The 25,458-nt window shown below is 41.3% G+C and overlaps 1 protein-coding gene and 1 pseudogene across 5 annotated transcripts in view; one reads left to right on the top strand and one right to left on the bottom strand.

Moving 5' to 3' along the window:
* The window catches only part of St8sia1 (ST8 alpha-N-acetyl-neuraminide alpha-2,8-sialyltransferase 1), a 147,487-nt gene that overhangs the window by 80,299 nt on the left and 41,730 nt on the right, over positions 1–25,458 (bottom strand). For 4 of the 5 annotated variants that reach the window (XM_087214022.1, XM_004845766.3, XM_087214021.1 and 1 more), the window contains exon 2: positions 18,101–18,245. In XM_087214022.1, coding sequence (XP_087070148.1) covers positions 18,101–18,162 — 62 coding nt within the window. In that variant the 5' untranslated portion in view covers positions 18,163–18,245. Of the gene's footprint in view, positions 1–18,100; positions 18,246–19,045; positions 21,865–25,458 lie in introns of those variants that run through there. The other variant, XM_087214023.1, reaches the window with a different exon arrangement.
* The window catches only part of LOC106009440 (dnaJ homolog subfamily A member 1 pseudogene), a 41,305-nt pseudogene continuing 39,322 nt past the window's right edge, over positions 23,476–25,458 (top strand).

Here is a 25,458-nt window from a genome sequence, read left to right as displayed (position 1 = left end):
AAGCAACCCTATTATACCTATTTTTAAATGATGGCAGAACTGCGAAAGTAGGTAGAGGGAGGGTGTGTTAGCCCACTCTATTTCTCTCCTTTGATATGAAGAAAAAAGCTTGCTTAATTTTATGTAAGGCATCAGACAAAAGCCTCTTAAAAGCCTTCTTTCAATGAGGTTGCCATCGTTAACCCATTCTACACAGGATTTCTCCTCGCTCCTATTGCCTTGATACATAACACTGAACTGGTGCAATTATTCCCTTAAGATAAATCCTTAGACTTGGAATTACTGGGTTAGATGATAGCACACATTTAAGGCTTTTGATTCACACAGTTCAGTTACTCACTAGGAAGACTATAATACCAGTGTTCCTGCAAGCCCTGGGAATCTAGTTCTTTATCTGACTTCCTTCAAACAACTTGGGTAACATCAGTAAAAATTAAGAATTCAAACAGGCAGGCCTAAAAGTGCACACCTATAATCCTAGCACTCTGGAAGGCTGAGGCAAGTGGATTGCAAGTTCAAGCCCAGCTTTTTTTTTTTTTTAAAGGGATGGATATGCAGCTCAGGGTAAAGGCCTAGGCTCAGTCCCCACTTCAAAAAAAAAAAAAAAAAAAAAAAGACCTGAGTAATCTACTTCCATAAGAAAAACACAATGAGAATCTGCTTGCAATCGACAGCTATTTTACACATACCAGGGAAGAGACTTCATTCTGCTGTAATTATGTTGTAATTGCTTTGCTATGAATGAATCTGAGTGGGAAAGAAGTACAATTTCAATTGCTAACTTTGCACAGTGTGGCTTCAACAGATCTCAGTCCAAATCCCAACTTGGGGCCAGTTTGCAATCAGTTTGTAACTAGGAACTTCCAGGCATCTCTCAGCCTCAGTTTCCACATATAAAATGGAGACAGTAATTCCAGCTTTATAGGTTGGGATCATCAGACAATGTGTGCAAAACATTTACCAAAGAGCCTAGCAACAATAAATTCTCAGAGAACTACAACTGCAGAGTATATCCACAAAACTCAATTAAATTACCAAATCACAACCCATCACTCAGCTAGATTTTCCCTGACATATTTCATGTTCATCAATATTTCCTAGTCATTTTACTGAAAATGTTACATCCTTACCCACTGGATCCATTTATTTTAATGAACATATCTATTATTTCTAATTTAAAACAAAAACATCGCATTAAAATTCAAAAGTTCCATAATTTTTCCTTTCAATAGATATGCTAATATATTTCAATTAAGAAATTTGTGTAGGAGTTGTAAGCAGTTTATATTAATTGCTTTGTTTGTATATGTGCTGGCTATAGAGTCATAATTAGTAAATGGAAACATATTTGAAACTTCATTAACATGTTTTTTCTTCCTGTTTCATTGGCTCTATTCGCTGCCATCCACACTTCATTTCTCTTATAATCATGGCTGCTGTACATGAGGCAGGATAGATTTTTTATGTCTGCTTTCCCATACATGCATAGATTTCCTTTATCTTTCCTATAGGAGCCTCAAGAGAATGAAGCTTTTCTTGTTTTGATGGTACTAGCTTTGAGGCACCCTTTAGCTCACATCTCTCATAATCAACTCCACAAAAAAACAAATTTACATTGGACAGGGCGATCTTCTTTCAAGAGTACTAAGCATACTGCCAAGCCCACAAGAAGCACTGGCAGTAGCAAGTTTGGGGTTGGCCCATATAGTCCTCAGCACTTCTGAAGCACATCTGAATTAGAGAAAACTTCACAGATGGATGGAATAACAGCATACGTAAACTCTACATCTATACATTTAACATACTGAAATTACTCCTCAGTCATCTTCTAAGTGCCCAGGTCATGAAAATGACCCCAAGCTATGGAGAATATAAAAATTATGTACACCAATTATAGCATCAGACGATTTTACCATGTCACTTGGAACCTCTTAGTCTCAGCTTCTTCATCTGTAAAATGGGGGATAGAAGAAACTATCTCCAGGGTTATTAAAAGAATTAAGTAGGATAACAATTGTGAACAGCACCACTAAGAAGCCACAATGACAAGGCTGACACTTAGAAATCACTCAGGAAATATTAGCTATTCGTGGCTCCATTTCCCATTTGCCCCGAGAATACTCACCAATGGCACTCATGCCTGCAGCGTTCAACCCGAGACAACTCACTTCTTACAGTTCTAACCTTACCCTCAAAGTCTGCCATACAATTTTATTATTATTCTCGCACTGCTCTAGTATTTATTATTTTTGTGTCATTCTAGTATACTGACAGTCTTTGGAAACAAAAGACATCATTCATGTAGAGCAACTTCTTTTTAGTAGTGGTATTCTCATCAGTAAAATATAGTACTTCTTGATGGCTGAAAATTAAACAAACACTGATAGCAGCCTGTACTTTTTTTTTTTGTTTTTAATCAGGAGAGGGATTAAAATATGAAAGCTCCAACCTTTGAACCTCTCTAGTCTCTTCTCTTTTTATGCAACTCTCCCCATTCCCTCTTTCCTACCCAGGTCTTTCCTCCCCTCACGCACCATGAACCCTTCCACTATCCTTTTATCTCCTCTCAACCATCTGCAAATCTGAAAGGAAGTTTCTGCACATCAAGACCTCCATGGTACAATACAGCCTGTCATGGTTTAGAACTGAAATGTCCCCCCAAATTCTCCCGTTCTTGGTGGGGCCTGGTTGGCAGCGCCAGTCAATGGCGGTGTGACTTGGAGGGTGTGCTCCAGTCCCTGGCTCCTCCTTTCTCTCTTCTACCTCACTGCCATGGGCTGAGCACCTTTTCCTCCACCACGCCCCTCTGCCATCTTGTTTCTACCTTGGAGCCCTCCAACTGGGGGCTGACAGAGGGAGCCAAATTAAACTTCTCCTTTACAATGTAGGTGTTGGGTATTTCGTCCTAGTGACAAAGAAAGTGACTAAGACATAACCTAAAACACAAAATTTATGTTTCTTTGGGTACTCTTTTTTTTTTGGTACCAGGGATCGAACTCGGGTCCTTGCGCTTGTGCAGCAGGCAGCGAAACCAATGAGCTAAATCCCCAGCCCCGGTACTCTCTTTTTAAAGACATGACATAGCCTGTGACACTTTATGACCTTTACTTTTAGCAACATGATAACAGTTTGCCTTTTCCCACCCCAGGTCTCCTGACCCTCACTTCATCTACCTCATGTCTTACAATTTTTATCACTAAATGTCTATTTCCCTAAGCCTGAATCTTCATCTTCTAAAATCCTTCCTTGCTTCTATTTATCCATGATGTAAAAGGCCAGCAATAAAATTACAAAATGCCTGAGGAAGTGAAGAACTGTAATTTATTTTTTAATTTTTGATCTTTTACAGGTGACTATGGCAGAGCACTTGCTACCTCTCTTGCAGGACCATGTCCCTGAAATGTGATTAGAATCTGCAAAGTAGTCTTAGGGGATTACTGAGCCTGTGTCCTTTACTGATTCCAGAAAAGTCACAACATTTTCAAGTCCAAAGTGATTGTTGAAATTGTCCACATGACTCACTCAGCCTAGTATCTATAATCTGTCTGGAAACCTTTTTCCTGCTTAGAGTTCCAAGGGGTTAAAAAATGATTCCTCTCTCTAGCAAGAGGTTGTCTGGGAGCTGTATCGACTGGCTTGTTTCCCAAACATATTGGCTCCATAGTGCTACAAAGAAGAAAAAGAATGCTGTCTTCCACCAGCTGAGCCAAGAAAACTTAAAAACAAGCAGGGAGGCAGTATGTTAATTTAAAAATACAAATCTCACTCGTTTGTCTTGTGGGGAAATTGGTGTGGGGATATCTGATGGTGAGAAGCGTGAAGAAAAGATGGAGCAGCAGGACCTGCGCATTGAACTTCACGGCCCGGCCCGGCCCGGGGATGCCAGGTCATGGCCGGGAAGAGAGGTAGGAGTTAACTTGGGTTTGTTTTGCTCCATCATTCTGCCACTCAGCTCCGGATGAAAGGAGGGCAGAGGCTGGCCTGCTGACATCTCTGCCTGCGATGTTAAATCTTCAGAAACAGCAGCAATTTCTCCTTCACGGTGTCTCATAAAATTGATTTCTTTACACCTGCGACCTTGTATTGATCTATAACCCCACAGGGGTGGTGCAGCACAGCCACAGTAACAAAAGGGGCTCACTGTGATCCTGTTAGTTCATCACCACAGTCCCATCCTAAAAGCTTCAGTCTGGGGCTTTCCCAAGCTAACTGCTTATAATGCAGAAATTTCCCCTCCACTGTCTGATAATGAACTCGAGTCTCTTCACACTGAAACATGGGCTGTGGGTGTACCAGGATACAGGGGAGTCTGTACACAGCAAAATCAAGCAGGCCCACTCAGTCTTCCATTCATTCCACTAAAATGTGCTCAGTCTCTATCATATCCGAAGCATGATGCTCAGCACTGATACACTACAGCTCTCTGCTCCTCCCAATTAAATAGTGGCCCCGGGCAGCTTCCCAGCTAGAGAGTGAAAGAACTGTGAATCAAACACAACAAGATATGAAGTTACAATTGAGAGAGCTAGCTGGGGCTGTGAGGAAGGCCCCCTGCATCCCAGAAATGACACTCATACAGGATTTAAAGGATAAATGCAAGTCATTGAGGTAACAAGAGGCAAGAGCCTTCCAGGAAAAGAAACAGTGTGTCAAAAGCTCTAAGAAAAAGCATGGTGCTGGGGAGGACAGAGGCAGTGAAGGCACGAGGCTACGTGTGAAGGGTCCGAGGGAACACTGAGGAAACACCGTGGTTGCTGGAGCCGCTAGAAAGGGTTGGCCCTTAAGGAGTTTGTCTTTATCCTGAAATTTTAATGAGAAGGTAATTAAGGGTTTTAGGCAAAGTGAGTACAAGATCCCCAACTTGCAGTTTAAAAAACTAACTCAGGCTACCACAGGGAACATGGACTGGAGAGGAAGCCAGCTCGGACAAAAGACGCCTGTATCTCCATGTCAAGAAGCTTGTACCTAGATGTCCCCTCAAAGCCTCACAGCCAGAGCTTTGGGGCGGTGACTGAATCATGGGCATGTGACACTGCATAAGCCGGCTGAAAGGCTGACAGCTGGACATGAGGTTGGGAAGCGATGCCTGATGGGAAAAGGCGGGTCACTGTGGGTGTGGCCTAGAAAGGTTATATATCCCTCCTCTTTCCTTCTGCTCTGCTCTGCTTCCTGCCTGCTATGCCATGAGCTCTTCTGGCTTTGCCATGCCACTCTGCTTTGGAGCCAGTCTACAGTAGTGGGCCCTCAAGTTACAACCAGCCTCACATACGAACAACTTGGGTTATGACCAGAATTTTAGTTTTAACTTACAACCAAAGTCTTCAGTTACAACCTATACGCCAGCCTTTCCTGTGTGGGGTTAACTGAGAAATCCTGGGCCAATGTCTCTCTAAGGACCCTGAGATCTGCCTGGAAGAAAGTGTGACCTAAAATTATACAGGAGACTTTGAAGGCTGTGAGGAGGAGCTGAGCCTTCAGTTGACCCTGTGGTTGACGGCACTGTCACTATAGCAGCATCCATAGGCTTGCAGGTAGACAGTGGTGATGTTGCGGAACTGGTGGAGGGACACTCAGGAATTGTCTACAGAGGAACTTCAGCAACTTCCGGCTAAGCAACAGAGAATGGCAGCTGAGGAGCTTTCTGAGGAGGAGTGGGGAGTATCAGGAATCAGTGCAGCAAAGTTCTTCTTCTGAAATAAAGGAAATCCTGAAAAATGGACAGAGCTACAAACATTTGTAGAGAAGACCCACCCAGACAGAGAAAAAGCCAATTGTTGCACTCACTTGCTTAATGACAATGTCATGTCATACAACAGGACAGTGTTAAAGAAAAGACAGAAACAGACAACCTTGGACCAGTTTTTAGTTCTGAAAAGGTAGAGACCTAGTGAGCCAGAAGCAGGTCTTAGTGGGCTACAGACTCTCCCAAGGAGAGAAAGGACACCAGAGAGCCAGATTCCTGATGCTCGTATGGAAGGGAACTCCTTCCAAACAGTGACCACCTTCCATTTCGTCTTCCCTTCCTGCAAGCCAAAGACGTCAATCTGAATGGTGAGTACAGTATGAAATTGCTGTTTCTGGTATAACTTTTTGGTGAATACACTAGGAAAATTATTAGTGTTTCTGGTAAACTACACACATTATACAACCCTTATGTATTATGAAAAGTTAGTGAAGGGGAGCTTTGGGAGGTTGGGAATGCATTATGGGGATTCCCATTATTTCTTATGAAAAGTCTTGACTTACAATTAAGTTACAATCAGCCCTTGGGAACGAAGTGAGTTCATAAGTCAAAGGTTCACTGAACTATGGTCTGAATCCTCTACAAACTGTGAGCCAAAACAAACCTCTCCTTCTTTAACTTGTGGGTGTCAAGTATTTTGTCCCTGCGAGGAGAACATAACCAGGACAAAGTCTAATAAGAGACATTTGGAGAATTCTAGGCAGGAGGCTGCTGTCGCTTAGAATAGGATGGTAAAGAGAATAGCAGGAAATAAAACAAGGGTATGAGAAAGAAATTACCTACATAATCATTAAATTTTCCTTCAGCTCGGCTGTAGTTTCAATGTCCCCTCCAAAACTCATGTTGAAAATGAGTTTCCATAGTAACAGAATCAAAAAGTGGGCCTTCTAAGAGGTGATCAGGCGACGACCACTCTGCCCTCATGAGTGGACCAATGCTGCTGTAGAAGGAGAGGGTTACTTCTTCCCGGAGTGGTTTCCTGGTAAGATGGGCGAGCGAGTTCGGCACACTCTCCTCTCTGTCTCGTGTGCTACCTTGTCCTTCTGCCTTCTGCTATGGATGATCCTTGCCAGGTGCCAGCGCCATGCTCTTGGACTTCCCAACCTCCAGAACTGTGAGCCAAATAAGCTTCTATTGTTTATAAATTACCCAGTCTGTAGTATTCTACTACAGCAGTGAAAATGGACAAAAACAAGCTTTATCCAATGGCAACTTCTTAAGAATAATGCATCTCTATAAGTAAATAAGAACAGCAAACCAAAGCAAAACAAGAACAGTACATGTCTGATGCCAATATCATGGCTTGGCTTTAGGGTTTTATGATCCTGTCATCACAAGATCAGAACGAAGGCCTGAGCACAGAGAAGGTGACGGCTGACATACCATCCCACACTCCAGATGTTATCCTTAACATCTGGAACCTTTCCTTCCTCCATTCCTGCTGCCTGGAGGACTCTGATCCTGGGTCGCTCTAACACATGCAGTAATAACAAGCCAATGCCATGTAGGCGCAAAGACTGTGGCAGAGTGGCCATCCATTTATTGTTCCTCCAGCACACTTTCATTTACTACCTGTTTTTTGGGGGGGGGTAGGGGTACCAGGGATTGAACTCGGGACCTTGCGCTTGTGAGGCAGGTGGCAGAACCACTGAGTTAAGTCCCCAGCCCCTTGCCTGCTATGTTACTGCCAAGCTCCAACCAGGTGCTGCCTTCCAGGGGTTCACAGTCTGACCAGAGGAAAATATGTGAACAAATAATTCTTGTTTAATAGTGCAGTAAAAGAGATATGAGGTGTGACTGAAAAATATGGTGAATGCTTAAATGTTTAAAAATTTATTACAGTAAAAGACACACTGTCATTCATCCCCCTCAAAATATTCCCCCCTTGCTTCAAACACGTTTATCCTATTGTTCTTGCCACTTTCTGAAGCAGTTCTGAAATTCTTCTTTTATGTTTTTAGTTGTGCTGTTTTGGCTGCCTTGATGTCCAGAGCTGATTCAAAATGTTTACCTTTCATGGTCATTTTGACTTTAGGGGAGAGCCAGAAGTCACTCATTGTTGAACCTGGAGAATAAGGTGGATGAGGCCACACCATAATGTTTTTATAAACCTGCCTCTCTGTTGGATAGGACTTGGCAACTGCATTCACCATATTTTTGATCACATCTCTTAGAGACACTCCTGAAAGAGCACTTCCAGAACTGCTTCAGAAAGTGGCAAGAATGGCAGGGTAAGTGGGGTTGAAGCAAGAGGGAGTATTCTGGGCTGGGGGTTTAGCTTAGTGTTTCTGGCACCTGCCTCACTAGCACCAAGGTCCTGAGTTCAATCCCCGGTACCAAAAAAAAAAAAAAGAGGGAGTATTCTAAGGGAGATTCATGGCAATGCACCTTTTATTGTAATAATTTTTAAATTTTAAATATTTACCATATATTTTGACCACATCTTGTATATACAAATTTAGGAAGAGAAAAGAACAGATGTTTAATCGATATGTCCAGGGAGTAGATATTTGGAAGGGGCAACTGGGGAAGCTTTATAGAAATGAAGATGCTTTAGCTGGATCTTGAAAAGTAAATAAGAATTTATCATAAAGACAAGGAAACGGCATTCTGGGCAGGTAGAACAGCATGTGCAAATGTGAAGAGGAAATTAAAACAGCAGCTTTCTTTGGAAAATGTAAATCACTTGGTAATAACAGAGTACGAAGAAATGAGGAGCAGGGGAAAGTGGGCAGGTGGCCGCTGATAAAGTTCTATTGTGTATATTCCCAGAGAGTTCAGATCTTCAGATCTTATGCGCTACCTGAAGAAATTTAAACTTTATCCTCTGGGCCGTAATTAGGAAGGATTAGCCCATCCAAGACTGATGTCCTGCAGACAGGAATAGGAAGTATCCTTCTATAAACATCCATGAGAATCACCTGTGGCCCAGCACCTACAAGTCTCAATCCTGGTCAAAAACAAAGGTTGAATCTCAGTACAGTGGACCCTCTCCTTACGACCGGCCTCACATATGAACAACTTCGGTAATTAATGGAAGATTCTTCTGCCTCTTGTTATCTATAACATATACCCAGTAAACATCCAGATCTCAGCTGTAGTTACTTACAACCAACTTGAGTTGCAACCAGCCCTCAGGAACTGATTGAGTTTTTAAGTCAAGGTTCCACTGTACTCCATTCAGGCTGACAAGAGTCTAGCTCTTTCCCAACCACGAGCTAAAGTGTTGCATCTTCTTCCTAGCCAGAGGTCATTCAACTGCATCTGGAAGGCTGCTATCCAAGCTGCCAGTCATAGCTACAGGGGCTTTCTACTGCCCAAAGAGGCTGAATTGATAAGAGGCGCTGAAGCCAAGTTCTACGATGTCTCTGTGCTATTAAATCACAGTCTTAGAGTCATACCAAGGGAGGGGTTGGTGAATCCCTAACTGGTCAAATAAAGAGCCTAACCTGGTTTCAGGATACTCTTCCCAAAGTCTAGAATGGCTAGGGTTCCAATGGAAAGGCAACGGGATTCCTGCTGGCTGCTCCTTGTCTTTCTCCATGAGCTTCTCCACGACTGCTGCCGCAGCAGGTCTGGTGAGTGTCTGGCCATTTGCTCTTAAATACAAGGCGGATGGTGAAGAAAGATGTAACAGAAGTTGCATAAACAGTGTTATAAAGACCAAGTGGGGAACTAGGGGAAGATGTTCTAGGAGAAGTTCATAATAGGGAAGCTTTTTCAAAAGCTCTTGAATTAGTCCACAGAGCAGACACCAAGCCACAAACTAACACAGTAGCAGTGAGATAAGGAAAGAGGGAATGCAAACAAGAAACACCTATTAAATGAAATTGGATCTAGAGAGTAAAATTCAAGCATAAGACCTTGCAGTCCATCCCCAGTGACTGAGCAGTTGATAATGCCAAACTGTGACCAGGAACAGAAGAGGGGCAAGGAGTAGACTTTAAATCTGAACACGCGGACAGCAAGGAGGCTACAGGCCCCTGAGGACAGTACCCAGTAGGATCAGGTACTAGGTCTAATTTTCCTTCATTTTACTTGACATTATTTCCCCAAGAACTAGTGTAGTCCCTAGCCCACAGTGGTAGTTGCTCAATAAATACCTGATGCATGAATTGTCAAACACTTATGTTCCATGGAATCATCAGGATTTGAGAGAAGCATAGTTTTGCTGGCAGCGGGACATGTTCATTTAGGTGACAAGTCCTACAAATGTAAAAGGCAACTTCTAGTGCGTCAAATCCTTATTTTAAATTTAAATTTGACTTTGATTTTATTTTGTGGATTCTCAACTTATACTAAATTTTATAGCTCATACAGAAGTACTGTGTTTTTTTTTTCTGAATCCATAAATATCTTTGGCCTTTGGATTTTAAAAAGTCCTCCAACAATTTCCATGTCAGGCAGCTGGATATATCTGTGAATGACAGTTATTTCAGTTCTTACTGACTTTGGGTGTTGTAGTCAAAGTGTATGTCAGGCCATAACAAGAAAAACCAATTAGGAAATTTATAAATTAGAATTAACAACTAATTAATTAACAGTATTTTGTGTTCTCTGAACATGTTATATACATTACATGTATATATGATCAGAGTCGTCTGAACCCTAGAATTAGAGACATTCAAGCAAAATAATCAGATGATGCATATTTTATAAGAAACAGCCATTGCTTTATTCATAACAGACCACCCCAGGTAAAGAAATTATCAAATTAATTTAATTTACAATTTCCTTTCTCTCACCAGCTATTTTTTCCTTAGTAAACAGTTATCCAGTCTGAAGCTATAAGCAAACTAAACTTAGCAACAAAATCCTATGCATAATAATTTTCAACATTTTCTTTATAGCCAGCCAATCCTGACCTGTACCCCACCTTGCCTATATTTCTTGACCACACCTACCTACTCACCTTTTTTTCTTTTTTCTTTTTTTTTTGGTCCAGGGATCGAACTCCGGTCCTTACGCTTGCAAAGCAGTGGCAAAACCACTGAGCTAAATCCCTGGCACCTCACCTATTTTTTTTTTGAGAAGCTCTCAATAAAACTTCTTGGTTAGCAATTTATCCAGTTCTCTCTCCTACACTTGGTTTTCACCTCTGTGTGGTCAGCCTCTACAGACCTAGACAAAGGAGAGAGGAGTTTAGTGATTTGGTCTGAGAAATCTACCACTTTATCAGGTCTCATTCTCAACCTCAATACACATCATGAACCCAAATCTGGAGCAACTGCAGATTCAGACTGAGCCTTGGGAAATGCAGGTGAATCTTGGCTGTTGGGGTGATGACTGGGGCTGATCAGCCAAAGGTTGGGAGTCACCCTCAAGTCACACTTGCATTCTGGCCCCGGTGTCAAGTTGTGCCTGTAGTAAATAAGTCCATGTCTTATTTTCAAAGCATAGCTCCAAGTCACCCTTCCAGCTTCCTGCCTCCCAGCTCATTCCAAGTTCCAGTAATTACATTTCAGCCCCTTCTTCAAAAACAGTCCAATTGTGATCCCAACACTAAGACCTCTCATCTTGTCCATCTAAGTCCCTGAATTTCTCAGAAGCCGGTCACTAGCCTTCTTCCACCAGCACCTCTAGAAGCTTCCAGCTATCAAAATCTCCAGCTCAGACTGAGAATTTGAAACCAACTGCTCTCTTATCCTGATCTCTGAGTTCAGCTCCATCCAATCCATTCTTCATCCCTGAGTTCAGCATACTATGGCACATGATGCTATTTCTTATTATTGTCCAGTTATTGCTAACACTTTCTTATGGTGAGACTCTCAACACCCGTTTTACTTTAGCCTCCACAGCTACTTTCACTTCCCTGTTCCTACCTCCATTCTGTCCTTTCTCTTACCCTTTTGGAAAAATCTAGCTGTACGATCAGTCTCTCCAACATGCCCATCAGAATCCTGAAGATAACAGGGATGGTTACTCAGGCCATGAGTCATGAGATCTCACACATGATCTAAGAATTACCAACCAATTAGCAGAAAGAAGGCTGTGCACTGATCTGAACAGACACAAACACTGAGAAAATGTTCTGTACTTATCTATACCTCTTTATCCCTCAACTAAATTCATAAAGCCAGAGAAAATCCAGTCAGCGTGGATATGACACCTATCTCTAAATTAATCAAATATATCTATGCATTAAAAGACTCCTAATAGATTTAAGAATTACAATCGAGCACTTTAATAGCAGAAATGAAACAGAGGTATCTATACAAATGCTCAAAACTAAAACCCAATACGATGGAAATGCCTTCCTTTACCTTGGCCTTTGCCAGAAATTAAAAAAAAACAAAAAACAAATCACTAAGATGAAGAAACCAACCAAAGGAAAAAAAAAGGAAGCCAAGCCAGATTTTCTACAGGAAAATACCCTGTCATGTCACTGAAACTAAGAAGGAAATGTTATACGGAAGAGTAACACCTCCTGAGAGAAGTTATCTCTCCCATCAGACCTACCACATGAAATCTGACTCAGTAGTAATGGATGTCATGTGTCCTTTTCAGGTGTTTCCAGGAAGCAAGAAGTCTGGGCCTTATCAGTCTTTGAACTAAATTTTACTCACTGTCAAGTTCTTTAGAAAGATCCGCCTACCACTAAAGATGGATCAGTCCTCATATCTATTTCTTATTTTATTCTCAACCATATACAGCCCATGAGTTTTCATTAGAGAATGAACTGATTTTCAGTTATTTCTATGTTTGAAGAACAAACCATCTTTGTAGTTTACCTCCGGTTATACTACAGCGGGCAACCTCATCACCCTACTTCACTTATAATTGTTTTCTTTTCTCTACAAAGTTAGCAGATGTCAGGAAGTCCTGTGCGGTTCCGCTGGCCTCATCTTTTCAGTGACAGAGCAATGTGAAGAATAGTGGTCATGAATCCATTCTTCAGATAAGCAAGCTTAACTCAATGGAAATTAATAATCTATTTCACACTGTACTTTTAGTTTATCATAATTATTATCCAAGTGTAATGACAGGAATGTACAACTGAAACAGTCTGTAGCATTTTCTATTACCACCTTCCATTTTCCTGAATCTCAGGCTCAATAGGTTTATTTCTTTTCACTCTCCTGGAAAATTGATTTCACTCCTTTGCCAGTGGTATTTTTGCTTTCCTTCACTGGTTCCTGGCATTGCTAATGCCCATAAATGCTGAGGCAGATAAGATAGTAATAACATTTTCATGTGCTCGATCAAAACATTCATTATGAAGCACTTTTACCCCTATAATCTATTTTAATTTTGTTTCTCAAAATAGCCCTGAAATAAGAATACAAGATATTATTATTCATCCCAGTTTGCAAATTATAAAATTTAGGCTGTAAATGGTAACATAACAAATGTCACCAGAGTGAAGCTAATATATAAAATCTAAGTCTTTAGAGTCCACTCCTCATACACTTCTCTAATGCTGGCAATCGCCAAAATGATAGTGTAAATAACCTGAATTATTCAACAGTAGTAGGACAGTGTTCTGGATTTCTACAATAAAGAAGCAAAGAACAAAGGATAATTTTGCCTCCATCTGAGAACCTAGATTTCTTCTTATAAAAATCAAATCAAAACAATCAAATTGTTGTTATTTCTCTTTTCAATATGGGCTACTAGGGAGCTCAAAGCCAAAGAGGGACTACAGTTCGGTACAGGATCCTATAGCCTGTACATCTATATGTACTCTAGTTTTACTTTTTTTCCCCTGAATAGCTGCAAAAGCAATTTCTCCATTTCTTCTAAGAATATTCTTAGAAGGAAAATGAAAATACTTTAAATGATTTCAAGGTGACCAAATAATGAACTACTAACCCAGTTGAACCCAAGTCTTTTAAAGAAATAAACAAGATGATAAACAATAAAAACCTGTGAGGGGCTGGGGATTTAGCTCAGTGGCACCTTGCCTACCTCTTAAGTTCAAGGTCCTGAGTTTGATCACTGGTACCAAAAAAAAAAAAATCCTTGGAAATCAGGCCAGATTTTACATTCCAGCCTTTCTACCTACCACCTCTGCCACCTTGAATAAAGCTGGTAACCCCTCTAACAACCAAACAGAGGTGCTATAAGGACAGAGCGAAACTGAGGGAGATGGCATAGGACATCAAATTCATGCATTTTCCTAGAGCTGAAATGCTGAACTTGCCACCTCTCTTGCAGCGAGACACACCCAGATGGCGCAGTCATGACCAAAGTCACAGAAGCAGGCATCTGTCAGGATTTCTTGTTCTGTATCCTCTTTCTTCCTGCTGGAATCCTGGACCCAAACTGGTCATCTCCTTGGGCATCAGCTAAGGATGAAGGAGCAGGAGAACAGGATCTGGGTGTTTGATGGCACCACATAACTGGCATCCCACCTCTGAATGACCCACTCTGTAATTCCTTATTGCTTGAGATAAACAAGCATCTTTTGGTCTCTAGAGGTGATCACATTGCTGTTACAAAGCAGCCGGAAGCAAGCCTAACAATATCACCTGGCATAAGCCTGGCAGAGATGGCAGAGACCCATCCCTACCACACATCAGTCCCTTAGTGTCCTTCCAGGTGGAAAGGTATGTGCTTGGGAAAATGAGTACAATAGTATCATTGTTACGAGGTATGATCCAAATTTCACTAGGAAAAATTTTTTTGTGGGACTCAGGACTGTCCAGGGGCTCAGAAAATTCTACTAAGCACATCACTGTGAAGAGGGGGAAATGTGTATTTTCATTTAACAAGGGCATTTTGAAAAAACTATTTCCAAATGTCCTACCGGGCTTCCCGTAAGCCAAAGACACTGCAGGCCCTGGCCCAGTGGAATACAACAGACTCTATGGCCACACTGAGCAGCTAGAAATGAGCGTCCAGGTCGGGCGCATTAGTGACATTCTGTGATTCTGCACATGACATTGGGTGAACGCTCAGGAACAAGATGGGTTTGTGACTGTGAATGGTGACAGAGAATGATGCAAAAGAGTATTTTTCAGATTCTATCAGTTCAGATGTGGTTTCTAACATTCCAGCTACTCCCCTTCTCATTTCCAAGGAAAGTTATGCTCTTCCTGAGCAATGTATTTTAGGCCAAAATAGACTTTTACTCAGTAATCCCTGGAAACCCTGGACCATGCAAGGAAGCAGGAAAAAGCAAATCCTAATCCCAAGGATGTGGCTGGTGTTCTTAAAGTGAGAACACCACCACACTGTCCTCTCCAAAATCTCTCTCTTTCCCTCTCTCTCTCTTTCTCCGCATACTTTAAAATTTCTATGTGACAGTTAAAACTTGCACTTTGTGCCTAATAATATCCAACAAGTATTTCACCAAAGCATTTATATAAGGAACCCCTGACAAACATAAGTAGATAGAAACAAACAACCCTATTAAGTGGGAACCAATTGCATAAGCACAAAAAGGAAAAACTTCTTGCTCCTCAAAGTCTCACAAGATGGTAATGGTATCAGCAGTGAAGGACTTTAAGGAAACTGTAATGTATTAAGGTGTAGGCAGGCAGGTAAGCACAGTATGTGGCGGAGTAGAATAAATTTGATCAGGAGGCTACAGGAAGTTGCAGGGGATCCAAATAAGAAGCAATTCAACTGCAGTCACAGAGCTCCAATGTGGCACTTCAAAGCACACAGTGACTCTGCAGTCCCCTCCTGAGGACACAGAGCCCAGGACAGAACTGGTTATCACTCTACAGCATACACAGCACTTTTCTCCTTCTATTGCATCTTAGCAATAAAAACAACAAAAATGTTGGGTAAACGTAGGCAAAGGGATAACAGCCCTAACAACGATGGCTAACATGTTTTAAGCTCTTAGGAGAAAAGCATAAACATTTAGCTATACAATCTGAGTCAGAGAACGAGTGGGCATTGTGCTGAAACTCCAGGAATGGAGGGATGCTTTCTTCACACAGATAACAATGAACCAGGACCATTCAGCTACATTTTCCCTTAATCTGCACAGCTATTTTCTTCCCACAGGGAACAGGAATGAAGGATATTAATTAACTGGCAACTTAGTTTCCCTAAAACAAACTAGAAACATTTTGCTAACAAATGATAATGTGTAAGGACAGAAGGAAATACTTCATCCTTTCTGTGATGTGAATGGTTTCCCAGGATTTTTTTAAATTAGTCATTTCAGAATCTCCCCCCAAAAATACCTATGTAACTTAAATGTATACATTCACAGAATTTTTTTAGCCTTTTGTATTGACTCTGTACATGCACAATGCTGTGATGGCTTCTGGTTCTTAAGGGAATTTTTTTTCCTTTTTTATTCAGGGATGGGCCCTTGATCTTGCAATGGACACAAAGAGGTACAGAATTCATTTGCACATATTTTGTAAAGGAAATGTTTCCTATCATCCTGCTGCTGCAACCGACAGATAAGATGGGAAGCTAGTTTATATTCTTTAATCATCTCTTTCCTTCAAATCTATTTTTCAGTATAAAGTCAGAAGTCACTTGGTATGGCTGAAAGCCCTCATCTATTAAAAAGCCTCCTTTGAATTTCCCTTAACAGTTTTCTTGCTGTTAAAGAAGACTGCTTCCTTATCTCTTCTTCATTTCACAGCTAGTTAGTATCAATTTTTGTACACAGACGATCGGTGGACTGGCTTGCTCCTATTCCATCCCACCCTTTTTCCAGCTTCCTGCTGAAGCTTGAAAGTTAAGAATGCTTCTCCTGGACTTGGCTACAACTCGTGATTTGGATCCAAGTTCATCTTTACTTATTAGACACATCTTAAGGACACATGGAAGGAGGAGGAAAATCAGGACCCATCTTCTGGCCGGTTTCTGTTGGAAGCTATTGTAGCCATGCCAACAGCAAGGACAATTGGAACTTCCTAGCAATCGGACCACAGTTATGCCAGCAAGTTCTTGCACTCAGTAATCCTAGGATCCACCTCGATTCCAGCTTCTCCACTCTGCCAGTGGCTTTTTCAAGCACCAGTTCCCTATATGAAATATCCTTCTGTCAGAAGTATCTGAGGAGACTTTTGCACCTTGCCCAAACTCTGACTAACACAATCATACTTCTCCTCAGATTCAGGATGTACCATATGAACCAGAAAAATATTAACAACAATGTTTATATGATGCTTTGTAGCATACCAAGTACATTGGCATACATTACCTAAATTGATCTCTGTGAATAAATAGGACAGGCGCGCCTCTATCCATAATACAAATGAGAGGGCTGAGTTTCAGAAGATTTGGGTGACTTATCCAAAAAGCATTAGTAAGAGATGAAGACAAAATTCAATTTCAGATTTTATGACTCTTAGTCATTTGCTTTGACATGAGGAAGCCTCCTGAGGTCAAATGAACAATGTAGAGAGAAAGCACATGAATATTGGCATTTAGTTAAACTATTTCCTTAATTTTTTTGAAAAATCATCATTACATTCTGAAACCATTCAATTAGACTAACACGCATAAAGATGAGCTATTATATGCAAGCTATTTCATACAGACTGTTGACTTTGTATCTGGTAGGACCTGTACCTCAAATTTATAGGATCCAATAAGGACTCCGGCTATTTATTAATAGAGAGACAAAAGGTCAACCGCACTTTATAACTCTGACCATGAATGTTTTCTGTATAGTCATCTGGCCCACCCAAGAGTGGCTAAAGACCTGTGAAGGTCAAGATTCACATCTCAATTTCTCCCTAGTGGCAATTTCACTGAAGATCCTCATCCCCTAACAAGGATCCCTAGAATAAAGATTTCACAGCTAGTTAGTATCAATTTTTGTACATTTTTTTCTCTGCTTCTTGCCTACAATATATTCTAGTAAAAGATTTTATTTCAATGCTTGGGAAACCAAGAAGAAAAACATTAAGTAAATAAAGCTTGATGGAGCACTTTAAAAGTGGTCAAATTGAATTCTTTCTTTTCATATCCGCCACACCTCCACTTCCCAGCAGTCATATAACCATGGGGTTAAAATTCAAGAGTTCTAACAGACAGATTCTCACCATATGGTCCCCACTCGCAGAAAGCAAGAGAAGTCCTAAGAAGACATCCCAGTACCACAAATCATCATGGTCCTTCCACAGCCATCCTCAAAACATTAGAATTTCACAATTCCCTAACCATTCTCTGCATGCTTCCTTCAGTTTCACGTGACTTGAATATAAAGGGTCAGGAAAAGTGTAACTCTATAATTTCCTATTGTTCTATAACATCTTACTTCCATCCTTGCATCAAAACATTATGAGTTATCTACAACAAAAATGCCAGATGTAAGGAAAAGCACTTAAAATTAAGAGGAAAAGAAGGTCCAAAGGGTTAGGCAAAGTCAAGCACCCCTTTCCTATGATGTCAAGAAATATAAAAACTTCACTGAAATGCAACAACTATACTAACCTGAGGGAAGAGGGAATACGTTGAATTGTCGATGGTGAATGAGTACAAGAACTCCCCGTCATACCACATGCTCTTCCCCATGGGGGAATTCATTTTAGTCATAGCAAAGAGATGGGCGGGGTCGCAGCAGTCTTCCATTTGTTTCCTAGGAGAGAAAACAGAGAAAGAAAAGAACAGCAGGTTAAGTGAGCAGCAGACTCATTCACTTATCATTCCCACAGAGATGTGCAGCCTTAGCTCGGAGCCAGCTCACAGAAGCAGCAGCGTCTCCACGGTGATTAGACTACTATTAATTCCCTCTTCCAGCCATTGAAATGCATGACTGGAATATTTCATAACAGAAAAAAGCCTAAGAAAAATACACCACCCCTCAGGTGCAGCTGAAATATGTCTAAAGGGAAAAATAATCATTATGGTTGCCGATTCATTGATCGGTCCCAACATCCAGGTCCAGAAAAAAGACTGGAAGAACTGACACTGGAGAGTGCTGAACTAGTTAGCCACGGCAGAGATACACCTGTGTCCTGACTTAACAATCAGGTGAGTACGTTCAGTAAGGAGGGGCTTTGCATGAGCTATACAGAAGTGAGTGGCTGAAAAAGAGAGTCTGCTTCCCAAAACTGGGGACAAAATTATAGGCCTCATCAGAAGCCCCTCTGACAGAAACAAGAAAATGATTGATGTAGTCTCAGGTGGTAAGGAGCCGTCCAATCCTGTAGGCCTCTGCAGCTCTCAGGTTGGCCTCTCAGGAGTGCCTGGCAGAGATGGGCACCATGACCGACCGCTGCAATGGCCTCCCCTCCTTCCCTCTGTCTGAAGCACCAGCCTCTTCTAAGTCACCTCGCTGTGCCAAGCTGCCCGGCTGACTTAACCCCTGGTGGCTCCTCAACTACAGGCGCTGTCCCTGCCCTCTGGGGCAATCTCATACCCAACTCTGGTACTCACTAAATTTCCTTAGTACGAAAGCTTCCTCTCCACCGCTACCTCTAGAAGACAAATACAATGAATTGCTGACATAAGCCACTTCTGATGGTGTCTCCAAGCTCAGACATCTTTATCCACTCGTGGCACAGAAGCTTGGCGCTGAAAGGGGACAGCAGAGAGAAGCACTTGACTTCAAATCCAGGCTCTGCCACTTACTAACTCCAGGACTAGGGAGAGTTACTAGGCCCCAGAAACGCCCTTAAAACCCGTTTCTGAGAATTTGCTAAGAAGATTCAGGTAGAGCAGAGTAAAGGGTCAATGTGTGTTAGGTGCTGTGCTCCCTGAAAAACTCATGGTGAAATTTAACTGTCAGGGAAACAGTATTGGCAGGAAGGGTATTTAAGAGATGTTTAAGTCTGAGCACTCTGCTTTTGTGATCAATTAAGGCCAATAGCACAGGAATGAGTTACTGTGATAGTGGGCTCCATGGCTTTCTCTCCCTCACACGCCTCCTCCCTGGAGCAGCCTCACCACGTGATGCCCTCCACCATGATGTGAGGCAGCCAAAAAGCCCTCACCAAAGTCCGGACCCAGACATTGGGCTTCCCAGCTCCAGGACTAAAATTTCATTCCCTTTAAAATTACCCACTGTTGGGCTAGGGATTTAGCTCAGCCGCCCCGCACCTGGCCTTGCAAGCTCAAGGTCCTGAGTTGATCCCTGGTACCAAAAAAAAAAAAAAAAAGAAATTATGCACTCTATGGTATTCTACTACAGTAGCTGAAAACAGACTAAGACATTAGGTACTGTCATTATTATGCAGCCCCACTGGTGACAGGAATACGCATGGCTAGGGAGGTCACAATGTCACAACGTGGCAGCCTGGGACAGACCTGCCAGAGCTCTTCCCTCCTGGCTGGAACTTCTCTTTTTCTGTCAGAGGTCTTGGCTGACTTCCCCATCACAGAGGTTTCTGTGGGAAGGAGGATGGGGAGGGGACTCAGCAAGAGAGTCTCGGTCTCATCAAAACTGCTAGGATTTGTGTCACTTGTTGCACCTGCATTGTCATTCCATCCCTCCTCAGCTGCTCTTCTTTTTCCTTTCTCCTCCACTTTCATGAATTCTCGTCAGCATTTTTCCACCATGAGCTGAACACAGAGCCAGGCCTGCCAGGTCCGAGTCTGAGCCTTTTCCTGTCTACATGCTTCCTGCTCTGAGACCCTCTCACTCAACCCTCCCTCTCTCTATCCTGAAGGAATGCCCTGCAAACACTGGCCACACGCCTTCTACACACCAGCAGCTTTCACAGATGTGTTCCCACTTAACTCTGACAGGAATCCTGGACCTGGAGAGCTTTGGGATTCTTCTTTCAATAATTTATCTCAGGTCTCATAACCAGTAAAGCAGATGAACATGACTTCACTCTCAGGCCTTTACCTCATATCAGCACTTAACTTCCAACCAGGCTGTAGCTCTCACCCCGAGACCAAAGCAAATTTGCCATTTAGTGCACAGTGCTATGGGAAATTCATAACAAAAACTGGCCACAGCCATATGACAACACCTTTGCTTACAAACTGCTTTCATGTTTGTTTCCTCTTTCATCTCCCTAAGAAGAAGATAGAGCCAGTTACATTATTTGGAATTCACAGACAATGACACTGATGTGCAGCCCAGGAGTCCTCAAGTTCACTAAATTGATAAATGTTCTCTTAGTTATTGGCAAAATGTGTGTTAGATGATACAGAATCAAGTCTACATCTCTTAACACAGCATCTCCATACTCACGGCAATCATGCCTTTAGTAGAAAAAACCAAATGCTCTACCAAAAAAATGAACAGTGGTACATGTATACAAATATTTTTAAAAGTACAATAGGTATAATTAATTCATAATGATCTTGCTGCTACTCGCAATACAGGTTTTTCTATCCTAAATTCTCAAACTTTTCTCTCCACCCAGAATGCCTCCCCACCTTCCATGTCTCATGCTCATCTATAGAGGGGGGCCACAGAGGGACCACAATGTGAAAGTGTGCACGCAAACTCCTCCTGGCTAAAAGTGGCCTAAAACTAACTCCCCAGTTACACTGGTCAATACCAGCAGCATCAAAACCAGTACTCATGCTAGTACTACCAGCAGGGGCAGGAGAGACAGTAGAAGTAATGATTTTTACTGAGATCTTACCTAACACTGCGCTAGGTTCGTGGGATATAAAAGTGGACAGGAAACCAGACTTGCCTTCGAAAATATAATTAAGAAGAAAGCAACCAAGCTCAAACTACAAACGCCAAAATAAAAAACTGAGAGTTCATCAAACTTAAAAGCTCTGCACAGCAAAGCAAACAATCAACAAAATGAAAAGGCAACCTATGGATGGGGAAAAATATGTGAAAGCCACATATGTGATAAGGAGTTAATACTCAAAATTTATAAAGAACATTTACAACTCAACAGCAGAAAAACTAATAACCCAATTAAGAACTGGGCAAGGGCCTTGATCAGACATTTCTCCAAAGAAGACATAAAATGGCCAATGCATATATGAGAAGATGCTCCTCACTCATCTTCAAGGAAATCCAAATTAAAACCACCTCATACATGTAAAGATGGCTAGAACCAAAAGGTAGGGGGGCATCAGAGACGGTGTGGAGAAAAGGGAATCCTAAAGAAATTAAACTTAGAACTGCCAACTGATACAGTAATGCCTCTTCTGAGTATACACACTATGGAGATGAAATCACCTTTCATAACGATACCCTACATCCACTGCAGCATTATTCACAACAGCAAAGATGTGGAAACAAACTAAATTTCCATCAACAGATGAATGAAATGCAATATTATTCCACCTTTACAAAGAAAGAAAGTTTGCCCTTTGCCTCATGGATGGACCTGGTGGGCATTATATGAAGTGAAATAAGCCAGGTACAGAAAGGCAAATATTGGCATTATCTCACTTACAAGTGGAAGTGGAGTCTAGGGAAAAGAAAAGATTGTACAGATAAAGAATGAAACAGTAATTGGCAGGAACAGGGTTGAAGGTGGAGAGGAAATGGGGAGATGTAGCTCAAAGGATACAAACTAGCAGATATGTAGGATAAGCAAGTTTAGTAATCTAATATACAATATATAGGTAACAAAATTATAATGTATTAAGGATTTTTAATGTTGATTTTAGCTGCTCGTCACAAATAAAAGTAACTATGACAGATATACCTTGCTTCATATAGTAACCACTTCACCCTCTCTATGTATCCTGTAATATCATACTATAAACCTTGACTATATATATTAAATTTATTTTTTTAAAAAGAGGAAGGACCACCAACAATGAAGTTAGGACTTGTGTTCAGGAAGACATGCCAGAAATGTACAGGTATCTGTGGCTTGTTGTTGCTCAGGGGAAAAAAAGGTCATTAAGTGATATCCCAGGGTTCCAAAGAGAGTTTCCCACTCAGATTTGTGACCTGGAAGAAACTGGCAGCATGAAGGAGGAGGCAAGTCATCCAGGCTGGGAAGCAGTCACAGAGGCAAGAGAAAAAAAGACGCAATCCCAACAAGATTCATCAGAATACACAGTACAAATATTAAGACAGTGATCCCTAAGAAATTGTTGTGTTGAGTAATGCGCTCCAATCTTCTGGACAGAAGATTACAGCCTTTAGAATTTTTAGCAAACTTGTTTCCCATTCCCTTTCTTATACTTTGTGCTGATGATGTGTAATATCTGCTTCTCTTCTATGGCAAACAGAAGGTCAAAAAAGCAAAAGGGAATTCAGTTTTATGTTCAAATTTCAATTTGTAGATCATTATGTTTCATTTGCGTGTGAGCTGACTATTGGAATTAAAATCTAAATGGTTTTATTATGTTTATTTCACTCTCAGCCGTGGTCATATCTGATGATGCTGCAGTTGTACTACGAGGATAAATACGTATGAAGTGTGAGAGCCACTTGTTAAAAATCTCACTTGGGTCTCATCCCTCCTAATGGAAGCCATGTGGCCCAATTAAGCCATGAGATCCTCGTCTGTTTGTTGCTCCTATAGACCAGAGTAGACTGAGATTTTGCAAAATCTGAGCAAGCGAATAATGGTAAAAACGTATAATGCCTCATGTCAAAATGAACCTTGTTGAGATTTTTTTCAGATGCCAAAGGCAATGCTTTGGTCACAAGACATGAAGGAAGCTGGCAGGCTGCCACTCCAATGACTGACACTGTTATGCTCATTCCAAGGAATGACTGAGTTTGAGACAGGAGGGACAAACAATTATTTTATCTTGTTCGCATTATTTTGCCAAACTCCGCTGTTATTCTTGAGTTTTAGACTCAGCTTTGGGGAAGCTGAATGGTCGAGCTGACAACTGTCCTAATGAATGTCACGTTTAATATCTCTGAATATGCATGTGACAAATGATTGTGTGATCCTGCATATCATCACCATATCTAAATGGGGTATCGATGTGAGTAATCCAAACAGGTAGCATAATCAGAGTATACTGTTTATAACTTAATAGGCAATTAAAATTCTGAACAACATGCCAGAATACTCCACAACAGGTGGAGGAGACAGGTGGAGGAGTGGCAGACGTGTTCCTTCCTGCTCCCCCTCCCCAGTCTTAGCTCACTTGCCAGCTGTAAAAACTGTGAAAGAAACCACTGACTGTGATGTTTGGGGGGAGTCAAACACAATGCCACTCAAGAAGAACTGAAAAGTTTTACGCGAAACTGGCCTTGAAATACCATCCTGGTAAGAATCCAAACGAAGGGAGAAGTTTGCAGATTCCTCAAACTTGTGAAGCTCTTGCTGATGCCAAAGAAGGGAATTATATGACGAAAGGAGAGAACAGACAAGGAGGATAGAGCAAGTGGCAGTTGCGGCTCCCCCATGGATATCTTTGATATGTTTTTGGAGGAGGATGGATACAGAGAGAAAGGAGAGGTAAAAATGCTGGGCATCAGCTCTTGGTAGCCTTAGAAGATTTATATACTGGCTCTGTGATCTGTGACAAATATGAAGGCCAAGGTGATAAGAAAGGTTGTGCTCAGAGTGCTGCCCCAACTGTTGAGGTACTGAAATGCAAATAAGAATTCATCAGCCAAGACCAAGAATTGTGCAGCAAATATCAGTGCATGGAGTTCCAGGGCTATGGGGCATGCATCAGTCCTAAAGACAGATGTAAAAGGTGCAATGAAAGAAGACAGTCTAAGAGAAGATGATTCCAGAAGTTCATATTGACAAAGGAATAAAAGATAGCCAGAAGATAACATTCCATGGTAAAGGAGACTGTGCCAGAATTGGGGCCAGGAAATATTGTCATTGTGTTGGATCAGAACCATGCTGTTTTTATCCCAAGAGCAGTCTGGACATGTGTATGGACATATAGTTGGTTGAAGCATTGTGTGGTATCCAAAAGTCTGTATCTACTCTTACAACCAAACTACAGTCATCCCCTCTCATCCGGGTCAGATGTCAAGGCTGGCGATATCAAGGGTGTGCTAAATGAAGTCACAACAATTTGTAACAGGCTATATGTAAGAGTTGCCTAATCATCGAACTTAAGGTAAATTTTCCTGCAAATGGCTCTCTCTCTCCTGATGAAGCTCTCTTGGCTAGAGAAATTCCTACCTGAAAGGAAGAAAGTAGAAGAGACTGATGAAATGGACCAGGTAGAGCTGGTAGACTTCGATCCGAATGAGAAAAGATGGCGCCATTATGATGGAGAAGCCTGTGAGGATGAGGAGCATCATCCCAGATGCAGTGTTCAGAGTCCGTCAGACCTCTTTTTTTTTTTTTTTTTTTTTTTTTTTTGGACCAGTGATCGAACTCTGGACCTTCTGCTTTCGAAGCAGGTGGCAGAACCACTGAGCTAAATCCCCCGGCCCAATAATGTCAGACCTCTTAATGGGGCCAGCAAGTAACACTCCCTGCAGGCACTTTACATGCAGCAGTGAGTGGGTGAAGGACTATCTAGGAGGAAAGAGTAAAAATTTCCTTTGGTGCTTTACAGGTTGAGATTCTACTAGGTGATGTATAATGCACATTTAATATTCCAAGAGGAAAATGCTACAATAATTATGGAAGCTGTTAATTTTATGTACAAGAATATCAAGAATTATTGAGTAGATAGAAGCTTAAATTATCAGTAAAGGAAATACTAAGTGTGTGTTTAGAAGATAACTTTATGAAAAATATATCATCATCTTTCTACCACCAAACATTTATAAAATTTTAAATAATAATATAAGGCAGAATAACAGCTGAGATTACATGCTAATACAAATCCTTATAGAATTATTTTGTGTACTAGCATTCAAAACATTAAACAAAATAATATTTAAGAATATTTAATTTTCAGTTATTTAAGTTCATTTAGCACAGAGATGTTCAGAGGAAAAAATCCTATGTAGGAATTTTTCTTATCTTGTTATG

The sequence above is a fragment of the Heterocephalus glaber genome, unplaced genomic scaffold (assembly GCF_053883595.1).
Source record: "Heterocephalus glaber isolate CG9 unplaced genomic scaffold, H.glaber_assembly_v1.0 deba00001444, whole genome shotgun sequence".
NCBI lineage: Eukaryota > Metazoa > Chordata > Mammalia > Rodentia > Bathyergidae > Heterocephalus > Heterocephalus glaber.
The sequence above is the reverse complement of the archived record's forward strand: the minus strand, read 5'-3'. Positions and strand labels throughout refer to the sequence as shown.